Genomic DNA, 14,007 nt, shown 5'->3' on the forward strand with positions numbered 1-14,007 from the left:
TAGCACCAGAACCACATGCATCTCTCAATCATAGGGCTGTACCACCAGCACCACATGCATCTCTCAATCATAGGGCTGTAGCACCAGCACCACATGCATCTCTCAATCATAGGGCTGTACCACCAGCACCACATGCATCTCTCAATCATAGGGCTGTAGCACCAGCACCACATGCATCTCTCAATCATAAGGCTGTAGCATCAGCACCACATGCATCTCTCAATCATAGGGCTGTAGCACCAGAACCACATGCATCTCTCAATCATAGGGCTGTAGCACCAGCACCACATGCATCTCTCAATCATAGGGCTGTAGCACCAGTGCCACATGTAGCTCTCAATCATAAGGCTGTAGCACCAGCACCACATGCATCTCTCAATCATAAGGCTGTAGCACCAGCACCACATGCATCTCTCAATCATAGGGCTGTAGCACCAGCACCACATGCATCTCTCAATCATAAGGCTGTAGCACCAGCACCACATGAATCTCTCAATCATAAGGCTGTAGCACCAGCACCACATGCATCTCTCAATCATAAGGCTGTAGCACCAGAACCACATGCATCTCTCAATCATAAGGCTGTAGCATCAGCACCACATGCATCTCTCAATCATAAGGCTGTAGCACCAGCACCACATGCATCTCTCAATCATAAGGCTGTAGCATCAGCACCACATGCATCTCTCAATCATAAGGCTGTAGCACCAGAACCACATGCATCTCTCAATCATAAAGCTGTATCACCAGCACCACATGAATCTCTCAATCATAAGGCTGTAGCACCAGCACCACATGTAGCTCTCTAGCAGTGTAGTCCATGTGCTACATGAAGGAGACATCCATTCAGAGAACCACATGGAGAACATGGATGGATGTGTCTGTCTCACTACATCATCCAAGGTTGCATAAGGGTGAATATGTCAGGACTCAAGACTGTGATAGACAGTCTGTCCATCTGTCTGTCTGCCTGCCTGCCTGTCTGTTCTACCTTCTGTCAGACTCATTATAGTGTGTGTGCATTTGTGTTTGTGGTGTTCTGTTTGTCTCATCCTGTTTGTGTGTTTGCGTGTTCCAGTGGAACACGATACAGAGCTCCTACCCGTCCGACGGCACCACCGAGAGTTCCGTTTCGACCTATCACGTATTCCTGAGGGGGAAGCGGTCACCACTGCAGAGTTCCGCATCTATAAGGACTTCATCCACGAACGCTTTGACAATGAAACCTTCCGCATCAGTGTCTACCAGGTGCTGGAGGAAAACATTGACAGGTGAGGGTGTGTGTGTGTGTGTGTGTGTGGGGTGGGGGGGGGGGGGGGGGGGGGGGGGGGTGGAGACCAGAAGTCCTCACAAGTATAGTAAAATAAGGAAAATTCAGTCCCCACAAGGAAAAATACTATTTTAGGCTTAGAGTTTAGGTTTAGGGTTAGGGGAGAGGTTTAGTTTTAGGTTTAGGGATAGGGGATTGGGGTTAAGGTTATGGGTTTGGGAAAATATCATTTATATTGTCTGATCCAGAGCTCTATGACACACTATGCCCTCTGTCAGTAGAATAACCCTGGTCTGGGAGGAATTAATGGATACATGAAGAATAAAGGATATAATATCAGAAAGGAAATGAGGAGAAAAAGAGAACCACATCCCACATTAAAACAGTGGTAGTGAGTTGGACACTGAAATGATTTTCTCTTGTGTGTGTTTCTTTCTATCTCTTTCTATGCCTCTCTTGCTCTCTCTCACTCTCTCCGCCTCTCGCTCTGCCTCTCTCTCTCTCTCTCTCTCTCAATTCAATTCAATTTATTGGCATGGGAAACATATGTTAACATTGCCAAAGGAAGTGAAGTAGATAATAAAAAAAAAGTGAAATAAACAATAAAAATGACAGTAAACATTACACTCACAGAAGTTCCAAAATGAATGAAAACATTTCAAATGTCATATTATGTCTATATACAGTGTTGTGACGAAGTGCAAATACTGAAAGTATAAAATGGAAAATAAATAAACATAAATATGGGTTGTATTTACAATGGTGTTTGTTCTTCACAGGTTGCCCTTTCCTTGTGGCAACAGGTCACACATCTTGCTGCTGTGATGGCACACTGTGGTATTTCACCCAATAGATATGGGAGTTTATCAAAATTGGGTTTGTTTTCAAATTCTTTGTGGATCTGTGTAATCTGAGGGAAATATGTGTCTCTAATATGGTCATACATTTCGCTGGAGGTTAGGAAGTGCAGCTCAGTTTCCACCTCATTTTGTTGGCAGTGTGCACATAGCCTGTCTTCTCTTGAGAGCCAGGTCTGCCTACGGCGGCCTTTCTCAATAGCAAGGCTATGCTCATTGAGTCTGTACATAGTCAAAGCTTTCCTTAAGTTTGGGTCAGTCACAGTGGTCAGGTATTCTGCCACTGTGTACTCTCTGTTTAGGGCCAAATAGCATTCTAGTTTGCTCAGGTGTTTTGTTAATTCTTTCCAATATGTCAAGTAATTATATTTTTGTTTTCTCATGATTTGGTTTGGTCTAATTGTGTTGCTGTCCCGGGGCTCTGTGGTGTCTGTTTGTGTTTGTGAACAGAGCCCCAGGACCAGCTTGCTTAGGGGACTCTTCTCCAGATTCATCTCTCTGTAGGTGATGGCTTTGTTATGGAAGTTTCGGGAATTGCTTCCTTTTAGGTGGTTGTGGAATTTAATGTCTATTTTCCTGACTTTGATAATTAGTGGGTATCGGCCTAATTCTGCTCTGCATGCATTATTTGGTGTTTGACATTGTACACAGAGGATATTTTTTGCAGAATTCTGCATGCAGAGTCTCAATTTGGTGTGTGTCACATTTTATGAATTCTTGGTTGGTCAGTGGACCCCAGACAACCATAAAGGGCAATGGGTTCTATAACTGATTCAAGTATTTTTTAGACAGATCCTAATTGATACATCAAATTGTATGTTCCTTTGATGGCATATAAGGCCTTTCATGCCTTGTCTCAGCTTGTTCACAGCTTTGTGGAAGTTACCTGTGGTGCTGATGCTTAGGCCGAGGTATGAATAGTTTTTTGTGTGCTCTAGTGCTGTGGTTCCCAAACTTTTTATAGTCCCGTTCCACTTCAAACATTCAGCTGCATACCCCCTTTAGCACCAGGGTCAGCGCACTCTCAAATGTTGCTTTTTGGCATCAATGTAATCCTGCCACACACACACACACACACACTATACGATGCATTTATTAAACATAAGAATGAGTGTGAGTTTTTGTCACAACCCGGCTCGTGGGAAGTGACAGAGAGCACTTATTGGACCAGGGCACAAATAATAATATAATAATAATCTATTATTTTGCTCTTTATTTAACCATCTTACATATGAAACCTTATTTGTTCATCAAAAATTATGAATAACTCACCACAGGTTGGGAAGGGTGTGCTTGTAAGGATGCACATAACTCTGCAATGTTGGGTTGTATTGGAGAGAGTCTCAGTCTTAAATCATTTTCCACACGCAGTCTGTGCCTGAATTTAGTTTTCATGCTAGTGAGGGCCGAGAATCTACTCTCACATATGTACGTGGTTGGAAATGGTATCCGTGTCTTAACAGCGCGATTTAAAAGGCAGGATACTCTGAGCGCAGCCCTATCCAGAAATCTGGCAGTGACTTCTGATTAAATTAAATCTTCACAGAACCGCTTGTTGCAATTTGATGAGGCTCTCTTGTTCAGATATTGGTAAGTGGACTAGAGGCAGGGCATCAAAGGGATAACGGATCTAGTTGCTTGTGTCGTGAGTTTCGGGAAAGTACCTGCATAATTGCGCACCCAACTCACTCAGGTGCTTTGCTATATCACATTTGACATTGTCCGTAAACTAGAGTTAATTTGCACACAAAATATCATACAATGATGGAACGACCTGTGTGTTGTCCTTGTTAATGCAGACAGAGAAGAGATCCAAAAACCTCTTAAGGATCGGATCCTTTTTTTCAAATTTAGCCTGAAATCTAACTACCTGTAGCTCAGGAACTGAAAAAAGTATATGTATATTCTTGATACCATTTGAAAGGAAACACTTTGAAGTTTGTGGAAATGTGAAATTAATGTAGGAGAATATAACACATTAGATCTGTTAAAAGATAATACAGATAATAATATCTATTTTTTTGTTGTTCCATTATCTTTGAAATGTAAGAGAAAGGCCATTATCTATCTTAGGACTCTAGTTGCAATTTAGATTTTGGCCACTAGATGGCAGCAGTTCATGTGCAAAGTGTTAGACTGATCCAATGAACCATTGCATTTATGTTCAAAATGTTGTATCAAGTCTGACAAAATGTGCCTATCTGGTTAACAAAGTTAACAATTTTCACTCTAGTGTCCAAAACATCTTTCAAGCTGTCAGGCATTCCCTTGGCAGCAAAAGCTTCGCAGTGTACCCAAGTGGCATCGGGAGTAACTCCTTGCATGCGCGTTACCACTCATCTCTGTCTCCCTGTCATGGCTTTTGCGCCATCAGTACAGATACCAACACATCTTGACCACCAAAGTCCATTTGATGTGCCACAAAGCTGTTAAAAAATACCCTCTCCTGTTGTCCTGGTTTCCAATGGTTTTCAGAAGAGGATATCTTCCTTAATTGACCCCCTATAAACATAATGGACATATACCAGGAGCTGTGCCAGTCCTGCCATGTCTGTTGACTCATCCAGCTGTAATGCATAGAAATCACTCGCTTGTATGCTCAGCAGTAATTGTTTCAAAACATCTCCTGCCATGATGCGCTGTGAAACAGGGTTGTTTGATGAAGGCATTTGTCATGCCAACGGCCGTTCTCCATCTCTGGCGCTCGAGGGTGCCAGGCTGTTCTTAATTACGCACACCTGTTACCATCATTACGCACAGCAGTGCTCATTGGACACGCCTGGACTCCTTCATGTTGTTGATTGCCCGTCTATAATTGTCTGCTCCCAAAAGGTTGTTCCCTGTGTCAGCATTGATGGTGTTATTTCGTCCCCTGTCCAGACGCTGTTTCTGTCCTGCTTAATTTCTGTTGTTTAATAAATGTTCTCTCTGTACCTGCTTCTTGCCTCCAGCGTCGATCCTTACAGCATTGTATGTATAGTTTTTTGTCCTTTTCCCCTAGCATTGTCGCAGCCATATCCATGGCAGCAGGTATAATTAAGTCCTCCACAATGGTATGGGGCTTGCCTGTCCTAGCCACTCGGTAGCGCACCATGTAAGATGATTTTAGCCTGTTCTTATTCATGGTATTTGTTGCTTTTATACATGTTTTACTACTCAAAAGTTATCTTAATTCTCGCTCCAAAAACTCCAGCGGCTTATTTTTCAAATGGTCATGTTTTGTTTCTAAATATCTGCGCAAGAGTGAAGGTTTCATTGAGTTGTGAGATAGTACTTTTGCACATATAACACACTGTGGCTGAGGAAAGACACTACTCTCATTATAAGTGAACCTCAAATCAATGTAGATCTCATCATATTTCCGCTTCATCAATGGTCCAACGTCCCTTTCGGTGCTTTCCCGAGTAAGGGGGCAGTAGCTCTTCGACTGCATCAGATTCACAACTGTCAGTGTCCATGCTAGCTGGGCTAACAACAAATGTAGAATTACTGATGCTTGGATGTGCTCGTGGAAGCTGAACAACTTGTGTCGTTGACTGGTGCTGGTAGTAGCTGGTATGTGTCTCCATACTTTTTTACCATATCTATATTTTCGAGCAAACGGAATGAGAAGTAGCTACGTTTGGCTACATACGTTAGTGAAATTCGTTAGTGAAATTCCCGCGAGAGAGTAATGGTTAATGTGATTGGATGTTAATTATTTGACTAGGCTACCTGTATTTGACATTGTGTTGTTATTTCGATTGAACACTAGATAGTTTCATTCAATTTTTGGCAGTGAAAAGAGGCTACTCAGGCGAGAAAAACATCACCCAAATGTATAGCCCTGTTGGAAAATCGAAATGCACTGTTTTAAAATGTGTACCACATTTTTATTTGGTGCACCCCCGACGGCATTGCGTACCCCAGTTTGGGAATAGCTGCTCTCGCCAATTCGTTGATATATATGTTGAAGAGAGTGTGGCTTAAGCTGCATCCCTGTCTCACCCCACAGCCCTGTGGAAAGAAAGATGTGTGTTTTTAGCCAATTTTAACCACACACTTGTTGTTTGAGTTCATGGATTTGATAATGTTGTATGTTTTTCCCCCAACACAACTTTCCATCAATTTGTATAACAGACCATCATGCCAATTTGAGATGAAAGCTTTTTTGAAAGCTACAAAGCATGAGAAGACTTTTCCTTTGTTTTGGTTTGTTTGTTTGTCAATTAGGGTGTGCAGGCTGAATACGTGGTCTGTCGTACTGTAATTGGGTAAAAAGCCAATTTGGCATTTGCTCAGTACATCGTTTTCACTGAGGAAATGTACGAGTCTCTCTCTCTCTCTCTCTCTCTCTCTCTCTCTCTCTCTCTCTCTCTCTGTTTCTCTCTGTTTCTCTCTCTCTCTTTCTTTTACTCTCTCGCTGTCCCTTGTTCTCGGTTTCTTTCTCTGCCTCTCTCTCCCTCTCTCTGCCTCTCTCTCTTTCTCTCTCTCTCCCTCGTTCTCTCTCTCTCTCCCTCGTTCTCTGTTTCTTTCTCTCCCTCTCCCTCTCTCTGGCTCTCCCCCTTAATTCCAGTGTGTGATGGACAGTGTGTTCAGTATGCAGTCGTTTATAAAGCCATTATTGTCAATTAAGGAAATTAAGTGTTCCCCTGGGCCTCACCATCTGGACCCCTCCCTCCCTTTCTTTCTCCCTCTCTTTCTCTATCGCCCTGATCACTCTTCTCCTCAGTTCCATGCTTCACTCGCTCAACCTCACACAATCAAACGTCCTTTCTAAGTATGCAGGCTTGTGTGTGAGTGTGTGTCTTTGTCTGTGTGTTTGTCTGTGTGATTTGTCACACATGTGTATGTGTGACAAATAAAATGTGATTTGATTTGATTTGATTTGTCTGTGTGATTGTCTGTGTGTTTTTACTCATGCGTGTGTGTGTTTCTCCTCCAGGGAGTCAGACCTGTTTCTGTTGGACTCGAGGGTCATCTGGGCGGCTGAGGACGGCTGGCTGGTGTTTGACTTGACAGTGACCAGTAACCAATGGGTCTTGAACCCTGGACACAACCTGGGCCTGCAGCTGGCTCTGGAGAGCACTGACGGTGAGTAGAGTGTCTTAGAAGCAGGTCCAGCACCCAGAGGGAGCTCTCTAAATCACAACAACTGTATGAGGGTTCAAACCCAATAGGCACATTGGCCCATATCAATATAGCGTCCGAGTACTGATCTAGGATCAGGTCCCCCAAAAAGATGTTGCATGAAGCTTACTACATTATTCAATGTTTTTTTATTTCTTATTTTCACTGCGTCGGGGATAGAGTTCCCAAAACGTCTGTGTACGCTATCCCTGAGGCAGTGCAAATCATTCAAAACAGTGAATAATGAAGTAAGCTTTATGCAACATATTTTTGCGTGTGAACCCATTACACCTCTTTGTTTGTCTGGATTCATTTAAGACACGAGACCGCATGAACAGTATGACCTCAGTGCATACCAATGTCACATGCTCTGCCAGCACACAGCACAGAGACAGAACACATTGATAGAGAATACAGGCCTTCATTATTTAACATCATTCACTATACCCTCATCATCATTATGACCCATTCAGAAGAGATTAAAACAAACAACATGCAGCGTGGATATATTTCTACCATGGATATATCAGGATGGCAGGATGTCTCTCATCGTCAAACAATAACAACAACAGCAGCATCATCAGTGTTTCTGAGGAGACTGTTATCTCAGTGGTGATAGCAGGATGTTAGGTTGAAAAAAACAGACATAGTCTCATATGTTAGGGGCTGTTTGTGTATGTGTGTATGTCTTTGTGTGTGTGCGTGTGTTGGGAGGGAGTATGGGCAGGCGTGTGCTGGCAGGCGCGTGGGATGTCCTGTTGCCGTGGGCTGCTGGCAACCTGAGTTTACCTCGGCACCATCATCACAGGCACATTCCTCTGAGTGAACATCACACACACACACACACACACACACACACACACACACACACACACACACACACACACACACACACACACACACACACACACACACACACACACACACACACACACACACACACACACACACACACACACACACACAGCCTAGACACAGTCAGATCCATTGGGAGAGAGTGTTCCTCTTTGATGTGTGGTACTACTTTGGTTCTTGATGTTTCCAAGGTCTAAACTGGGAGTGAACGAGAGAACAAGAGAGAGAGAGAGAGAGAGAGAGCGAGAGAGAGAGAGGGAGAGAGAGAGAGAGAGAGGGAGAGAGAAAGAAAGAAAGAAAGAAAGAAAGAAAGAAAGAAAGAAAGAAAGAAAGAAAGAAAGAAAGAAAGAAAGAAAGAAAGAAAGAAAGAAAGAAAGAAAGGAATTTAGGGAGGAAAACCTCATATTTGGGAAAACATCAATTTCAGGATTACACAGACTAAAGAAATGGTTCTCATTAGAGACTGAGTGGACCACACACACTTTAGATACACAGTCACACACACACATAGTCAGTCACACACACACATAGTCACACACACATAGTCACACACACACACACACACACATAGTCACACACACACAGTCACACACACACAGTCACACACACTTTAGATACACAGTCACACACACATAGTCACACACACATAGTCACACACATAGTCACACATAGTCACACATAGTCACACACACACACACACACACACACACACACACACACACACAGAAACACCTTTACACACATGTAATACGTACGATTAAAAACTACTTGAAACTTAAAACACACACACACACACAGGCAATGTCTCTGACCCTTTGTCCACTGTGTCTCTCCCTGCAGGTGTGAGTGTGAACCCGCGGTTGGCAGGGCTGGTCGGCCGCAGTGGTCCTCAGAATAAACAGCCCTTCATGGTGGCCTTCTTCAAAGCCACCGAGGTGCACCTGCGCAGCATCCGCTCAGCAACAGGGGGCACCAAACAACGCAACCCCAACCGCTCCAAAGGGGCCAACAAGGGCCAGGAGGCACTCCGAGTGGCCAACATTGCAGGTAGGGACTGTGGGATGAGGGGTAAGCGAAGCTCAGGGAATGCAGTGAAATGCCATTGTGATATGTTGGTGTATGCTGGGGTAGTGATGGCTGGCTCCGGGTGAAATGGAAGACAGATGGAGGCCAGAGCTATTGCTGTCTAACACAGCCTCCTTACCAGAATTCTCCACATATCTCCAATGGCCAGCAAACATGAACACACGTACGCACACACACACACACGAACACACACACATACACACACAACTCATACACACATGCGCGCGCGCACGCACGCACAACTCACACACATTTTCCCCCTCCAAACCACTCTGAGAATGCCTTTTTTTCTGAATCTCCCGTAACAGAGTGTACATAGTTCATAGGGACCTTACGGTGTGAGGTGTGAGAGCGCTGTGTTTATGCAGAGCTCTGAAACATTACACCATAATGCCTGGGCTTCAAATAGCTGGCGTGTTTATTTACACGAGCCTTACGGAGTGGACAGACAGGGCCAAGAACCCGACATGAAGCGAAGGCAGGACCCACGTTTGTGGCAGAGTACATCTGCACTGTGTGTGAGGGGGGTGGGGGCTGGACCAGCCTAGCACACATGGGCCAAATGGGCCTGTTTGGAAGTTTGAATGGTCTTTTTTTTTAAGAGTTGATGAGAACCAGTCGTTCATGATCATTCCCAATCCGAACAAATGACTGGGACAGAACCCATGAGGGTACGGGTTACCAGAGGGAGGGAGGGGTGGAGGGAGGGAGGGAGAGAATGGAAAAGAGAGGGGAAAGAACAGATTGGTGAAAGAGAACGGATTGGTGAAAGAGATGTTTGCAGGCTCTTTGTCCCCTCTCCCATGTGTTCTATGCCGTGGAAGGATACAGAAGGCACAAGGGTCAAGGTCCCTAAACTGTGAAGGTTTAGGCCTATAAAACATAGACTGATTCCATGTACAGTAAGATTCTATGTTTCCGTGCAATAATATTGACAATGTTTACCCCCCCCCCCCCCCTCCCCAGAGAACAGCAGTGCTGATCAGAAGCAGGCGTGTAAGAAACACGAGCTCTACGTCAGCTTCAGAGATCTGGGGTGGCAGGTACCGAGTGCACCCCACACATTCTTCTATTTTCTCCCCCTTCGCTTCCTCTCCTTTTCTTTCATCCTCCCTCCCTCCCTCGCTATCTCTCCTTTTTTTCTCACTCTCCTGCCTTTATCTCTTTCTCACTACTCTTTTCCCCCCTGTCCACCCTAACGTCTTTTCTTAGCAGAGACCTAAATCCAAAGTGATTTACAGGGCTCAATGTTGTCCGTGATATTCACTTCAACAGCTGGGTAAACAGTAGGATATGCTAAGGAGAGGTGCAGACTTCTTGCAGTATTGGCTCCAGAGTAAAATATGCACAGTTAGTTCAGAGTTTAGAACCAGGAAGCTTGTTGTTACTACTACCATGACTACCGTGGAATGTATCGCATGCTGATTACACATTCACATGGAGGATAACGGTGTGCCTCTCTTTATCTGCCATCTCTCTCTCTTTTTCTCTCTTGACCCCCCCCCCCCCCCTCTCTCTCTCTCTCTCTCTCTCTCTCTCTCTCTCTCAGGACTGGATCATAGCTCCAGAGGGCTATGCAGCATACTACTGTGAGGGAGAGTGTGCCTTCCCTCTCAACTCCTATATGAACGCCACCAACCATGCCATCGTGCAGACACTAGTGAGTAACTAAGAATAATCGTTACTTTCTATTACAATTTGTGTCATTCGTGCAGTCAATGTGCTAGAGAGCATCGACACAAAGACAAATGCATTAACATGCTATCATATTTGCTATCATAGTTATTTTCACTTGATGTTGTCTCCCTTACTCCAACTCCCACCTTTCTTTTCCCTGTCCTTGTCCCCCCTCCCTGTGCAGGTCCACCTAATAAACCCAGACACCATTCCTAAGCCCTGCTGTGCCCCAACCCAGCTCCATGCCATCTCGGTGCTCTACTTTGACGACAGCTCCAATGTCATCCTCAAGAAGTACCGCAATATGGTGGTCAGAGCCTGTGGCTGCCATTAGACTACAGCCAACCTCTCAACACACACAAACACACACACTCACGCACACATCTAAATATCCCTCAACGCAGGTCACTTTCATCGAGACTCTAGACTTTCTTCCCCAGATTCACCTGAATGGACACATGAATGGACTGCATTTCCCAGAGTGCCTTGCTGAGCTCCTGGCCGGGAGCTACATGAGGACCGGGCAGACAATCATGCTTATTGAGTTCAACATGGAACACACACACACACATACTTCCTGTGCTTTCTACTGTGTATGAGACATTTTAAACAGTGATTGTATAGTAATACACAGTCAACAATCTTTTGTTCATTTAAATGTTTTTTTATTGTATTTCACTCTGTTTTTCTAGATATTTTTGATCAATTACGTATTTGTATGTTTTTTATGACTGAAATGCTATAGGAAGTGTGGATGCTCTATGGACTCTTCATGGACCATACTGTGTAAATAGTTTTTTAAACAAAGAGAATTGTATTTATTTCCTGGTCTTGGGCATGTTAAGGGTTTTTCTCCTGTCTCTCTCGCTCTCTCTCTCTCTCTCTCTCTCTCTCTCTCGCTCTTTCTCTCTCTTCCTCCTCTGTTTCTCACCATGCTAGCTCAGAGATTTGTTTTTCCTGCACAGTAACAGTGCTGAATCTATCATCAGTATGGACCTATCACTACAGCCTTGTCATGGGGAATAACTCAGCCTGTTCCTCTCCTTATTCCAAACATTGTCTTAAAGACATAAAAGTTATTTTCAGAATGAAAATACATTCATATACTGTAGCTCTTTTTATAAACTAGACTTTGACTTTAATGTTTTTTTTTACAATAAAAAGCAATAATACAGAGTGTTTCAGAAAAACAAAAGGAAGAGAAAGATTGGGGAATGAAAGAGAGAGAGAGAGATTGTGTCTAGGTTGTGTGTGTGTGTGTACGTGTGTACCATTACCTTGAGCACCACGAGTCTGTTGTGTGCCAGGTGGTTTTAGGATGGCCTGTCGTTTTATCCTCTGCTGTAAAGGCTGATGTCTATCTCTTCCTTATTTAAGAGGACTATTTATTGAGAGCCGAGGCTGGTACTCTCTGCCAACGCAACAGTCTTTGTTTTACTGCAAAACTGGTTTAATAAAATCGGAGAAGCATCACTGACTGTCTGATAGTTGATTTCTACCCCCCCTCTCCTACCCCTCCCTCCCTCCCTCCCTCCCTCCCTCCCTCCCTCTATTTCCTCAGCTCTCGATTTTTCATCTCTTCTCTTTTCTTTCCCCTCTTTGCTTTCTCCTCTTTCTCGTCTTTCCTATCCCCTCTCACTCGTCGTCCCTTTCCTCTCTTCTCTCTCTTCTCTTTCCTCACTCCCCTTCCCCATTGCCTCTTTTTTCTCCCCTCTGTCTTCTCCAGCATCCTGTTTATTACATGGCCTGGCTTGGATTAGTGCTCCTCGCCATTCGCAGACTTCTTAATGCAGCTAAACTTAGCCTGTGTGTATGTGTGTGCGTGTTTCATGCCAAGAGTCTGGAGAACAGGGCAATGTTTCAGCCTCCTCTAGGTCAAACCTTTTACACATAGCAATCTGTAACAACCTAGAGACACGTTGGGACCAATTCCATTTAAATGAAGTTACTGACTTGGAATGGAACCAGCCCCAGTGTATGCCAGAGCCCAGGTGTCAGGGGTCAATAGAGTGATAATATGGCTATCAATCCTCTGCACCCAGAAGCTTTACTCCCCTACACCCACCTTCTGCATCCCCCAGCACTGCCCCCATGCTGCCTGCCCCCAAACTTGACCCCAAACACTACCTGGCTTTAGCCCTCATCAACCCTCCATCCTCAAGACCTGACCTCCAGCAGCACTGCCAAGCACCAACCCCCCGTAGAAATGAATGAGTGATCTCTATGGCCCACTCATCCATCACCACCTCTGTCTCTGACTTCCTCCTGGTGTCACATTGTTTTATATCCCTTACAGGCTCCACTGTTACTTCATCAGACTGATGAAGAAAAGGAACAGTTCTGTTTATTTGCTCCCCCCCCCCCCCCAGAGTATGACACTTGATGACCCCATACATATACACACTCACAATTATGCCGCAGACACATACACACACACACACTTGCTCCTCTACTCTGAGCTGCTCTAAGCTGGACATAGGGAAAGGGAGACCTGCCCCATGGTGGTGAAGATCGTGTGTGTGTGTGTGTGTGTGTGTATCTGTGTGTGTGTTTGTGTGTGATATGAGCTCAACGGTCCTTGTTCTTGTACTTTCGGTAGGCCAGACATTCACAATGACATTGGCCTGTCCAAATACCCCTACTTGCGATCTAAAGGCATTTTGGGTATACAAAAATATACAATTTTACAGTATGTGACATTTAGAAAATGTAGTATGCTTTAAATGCCAGGATGTCGTACTCTTTTCGACTTTTCAACTAATAGAATTTGCTGCACATTTCTGAGGGAGAGAATCGCCTTTCCAGACTCGTTTGATAACAGTTGATGATCAGGGAAAGCACTGTACCAAAATGAAAAAATGGTGGGAATCAACGCAACTGCGCATTAGATTAAGCATTCTCAGTATGGACGAGCCTAGTATGTAAAATGTGTTGCTTTCTGCACTCATCTGTACTTAAGAGTACGTTATAAAGAGTATGTAGTACGATTAGTACACAGTATGCAATTTAAGTAAATAGTAGGCAAGCCAGATCACAGACAAGGCCAACTGACTCTTTTTCGTCCAGTTGGTCTGAATGAAAGTATTGCGTCTTCTTTTTCATTGCTGGTATTAAAAGGAGCATGAGGCGGAGAGACTTCAGATAACAATCCTC

General features: G+C 44.2%; 1 protein-coding gene across 1 annotated transcript in view; it reads left to right on the top strand.

Annotated features, from left to right (window-relative positions):
* Positions 1-12,327, top strand: part of LOC110517304 (bone morphogenetic protein 7) — a 53,018-nt gene extending 40,691 nt beyond the window's left edge. Inside the window, exons 2-7 of the mRNA XM_036987918.2 lie at positions 1,079-1,271; positions 7,052-7,200; positions 8,932-9,138; positions 10,144-10,220; positions 10,727-10,837; positions 11,039-12,327. Of these exons, the coding sequence (XP_036843813.1) occupies positions 1,079-1,271; positions 7,052-7,200; positions 8,932-9,138; positions 10,144-10,220; positions 10,727-10,837; positions 11,039-11,188 (887 nt within the window). The 3' untranslated portion in view covers positions 11,189-12,327. The remainder of the gene's footprint in view (positions 1-1,078; positions 1,272-7,051; positions 7,201-8,931; positions 9,139-10,143; positions 10,221-10,726; positions 10,838-11,038) is intronic.
* Positions 12,328-14,007: the final 1,680 nt, after the last annotated feature.

Source organism: Oncorhynchus mykiss, chromosome 9, assembly GCF_057628025.1.
Source record: "Oncorhynchus mykiss isolate SJ-2025 chromosome 9, ASM5762802v1, whole genome shotgun sequence".
Lineage (NCBI taxonomy): Eukaryota > Metazoa > Chordata > Actinopteri > Salmoniformes > Salmonidae > Oncorhynchus > Oncorhynchus mykiss.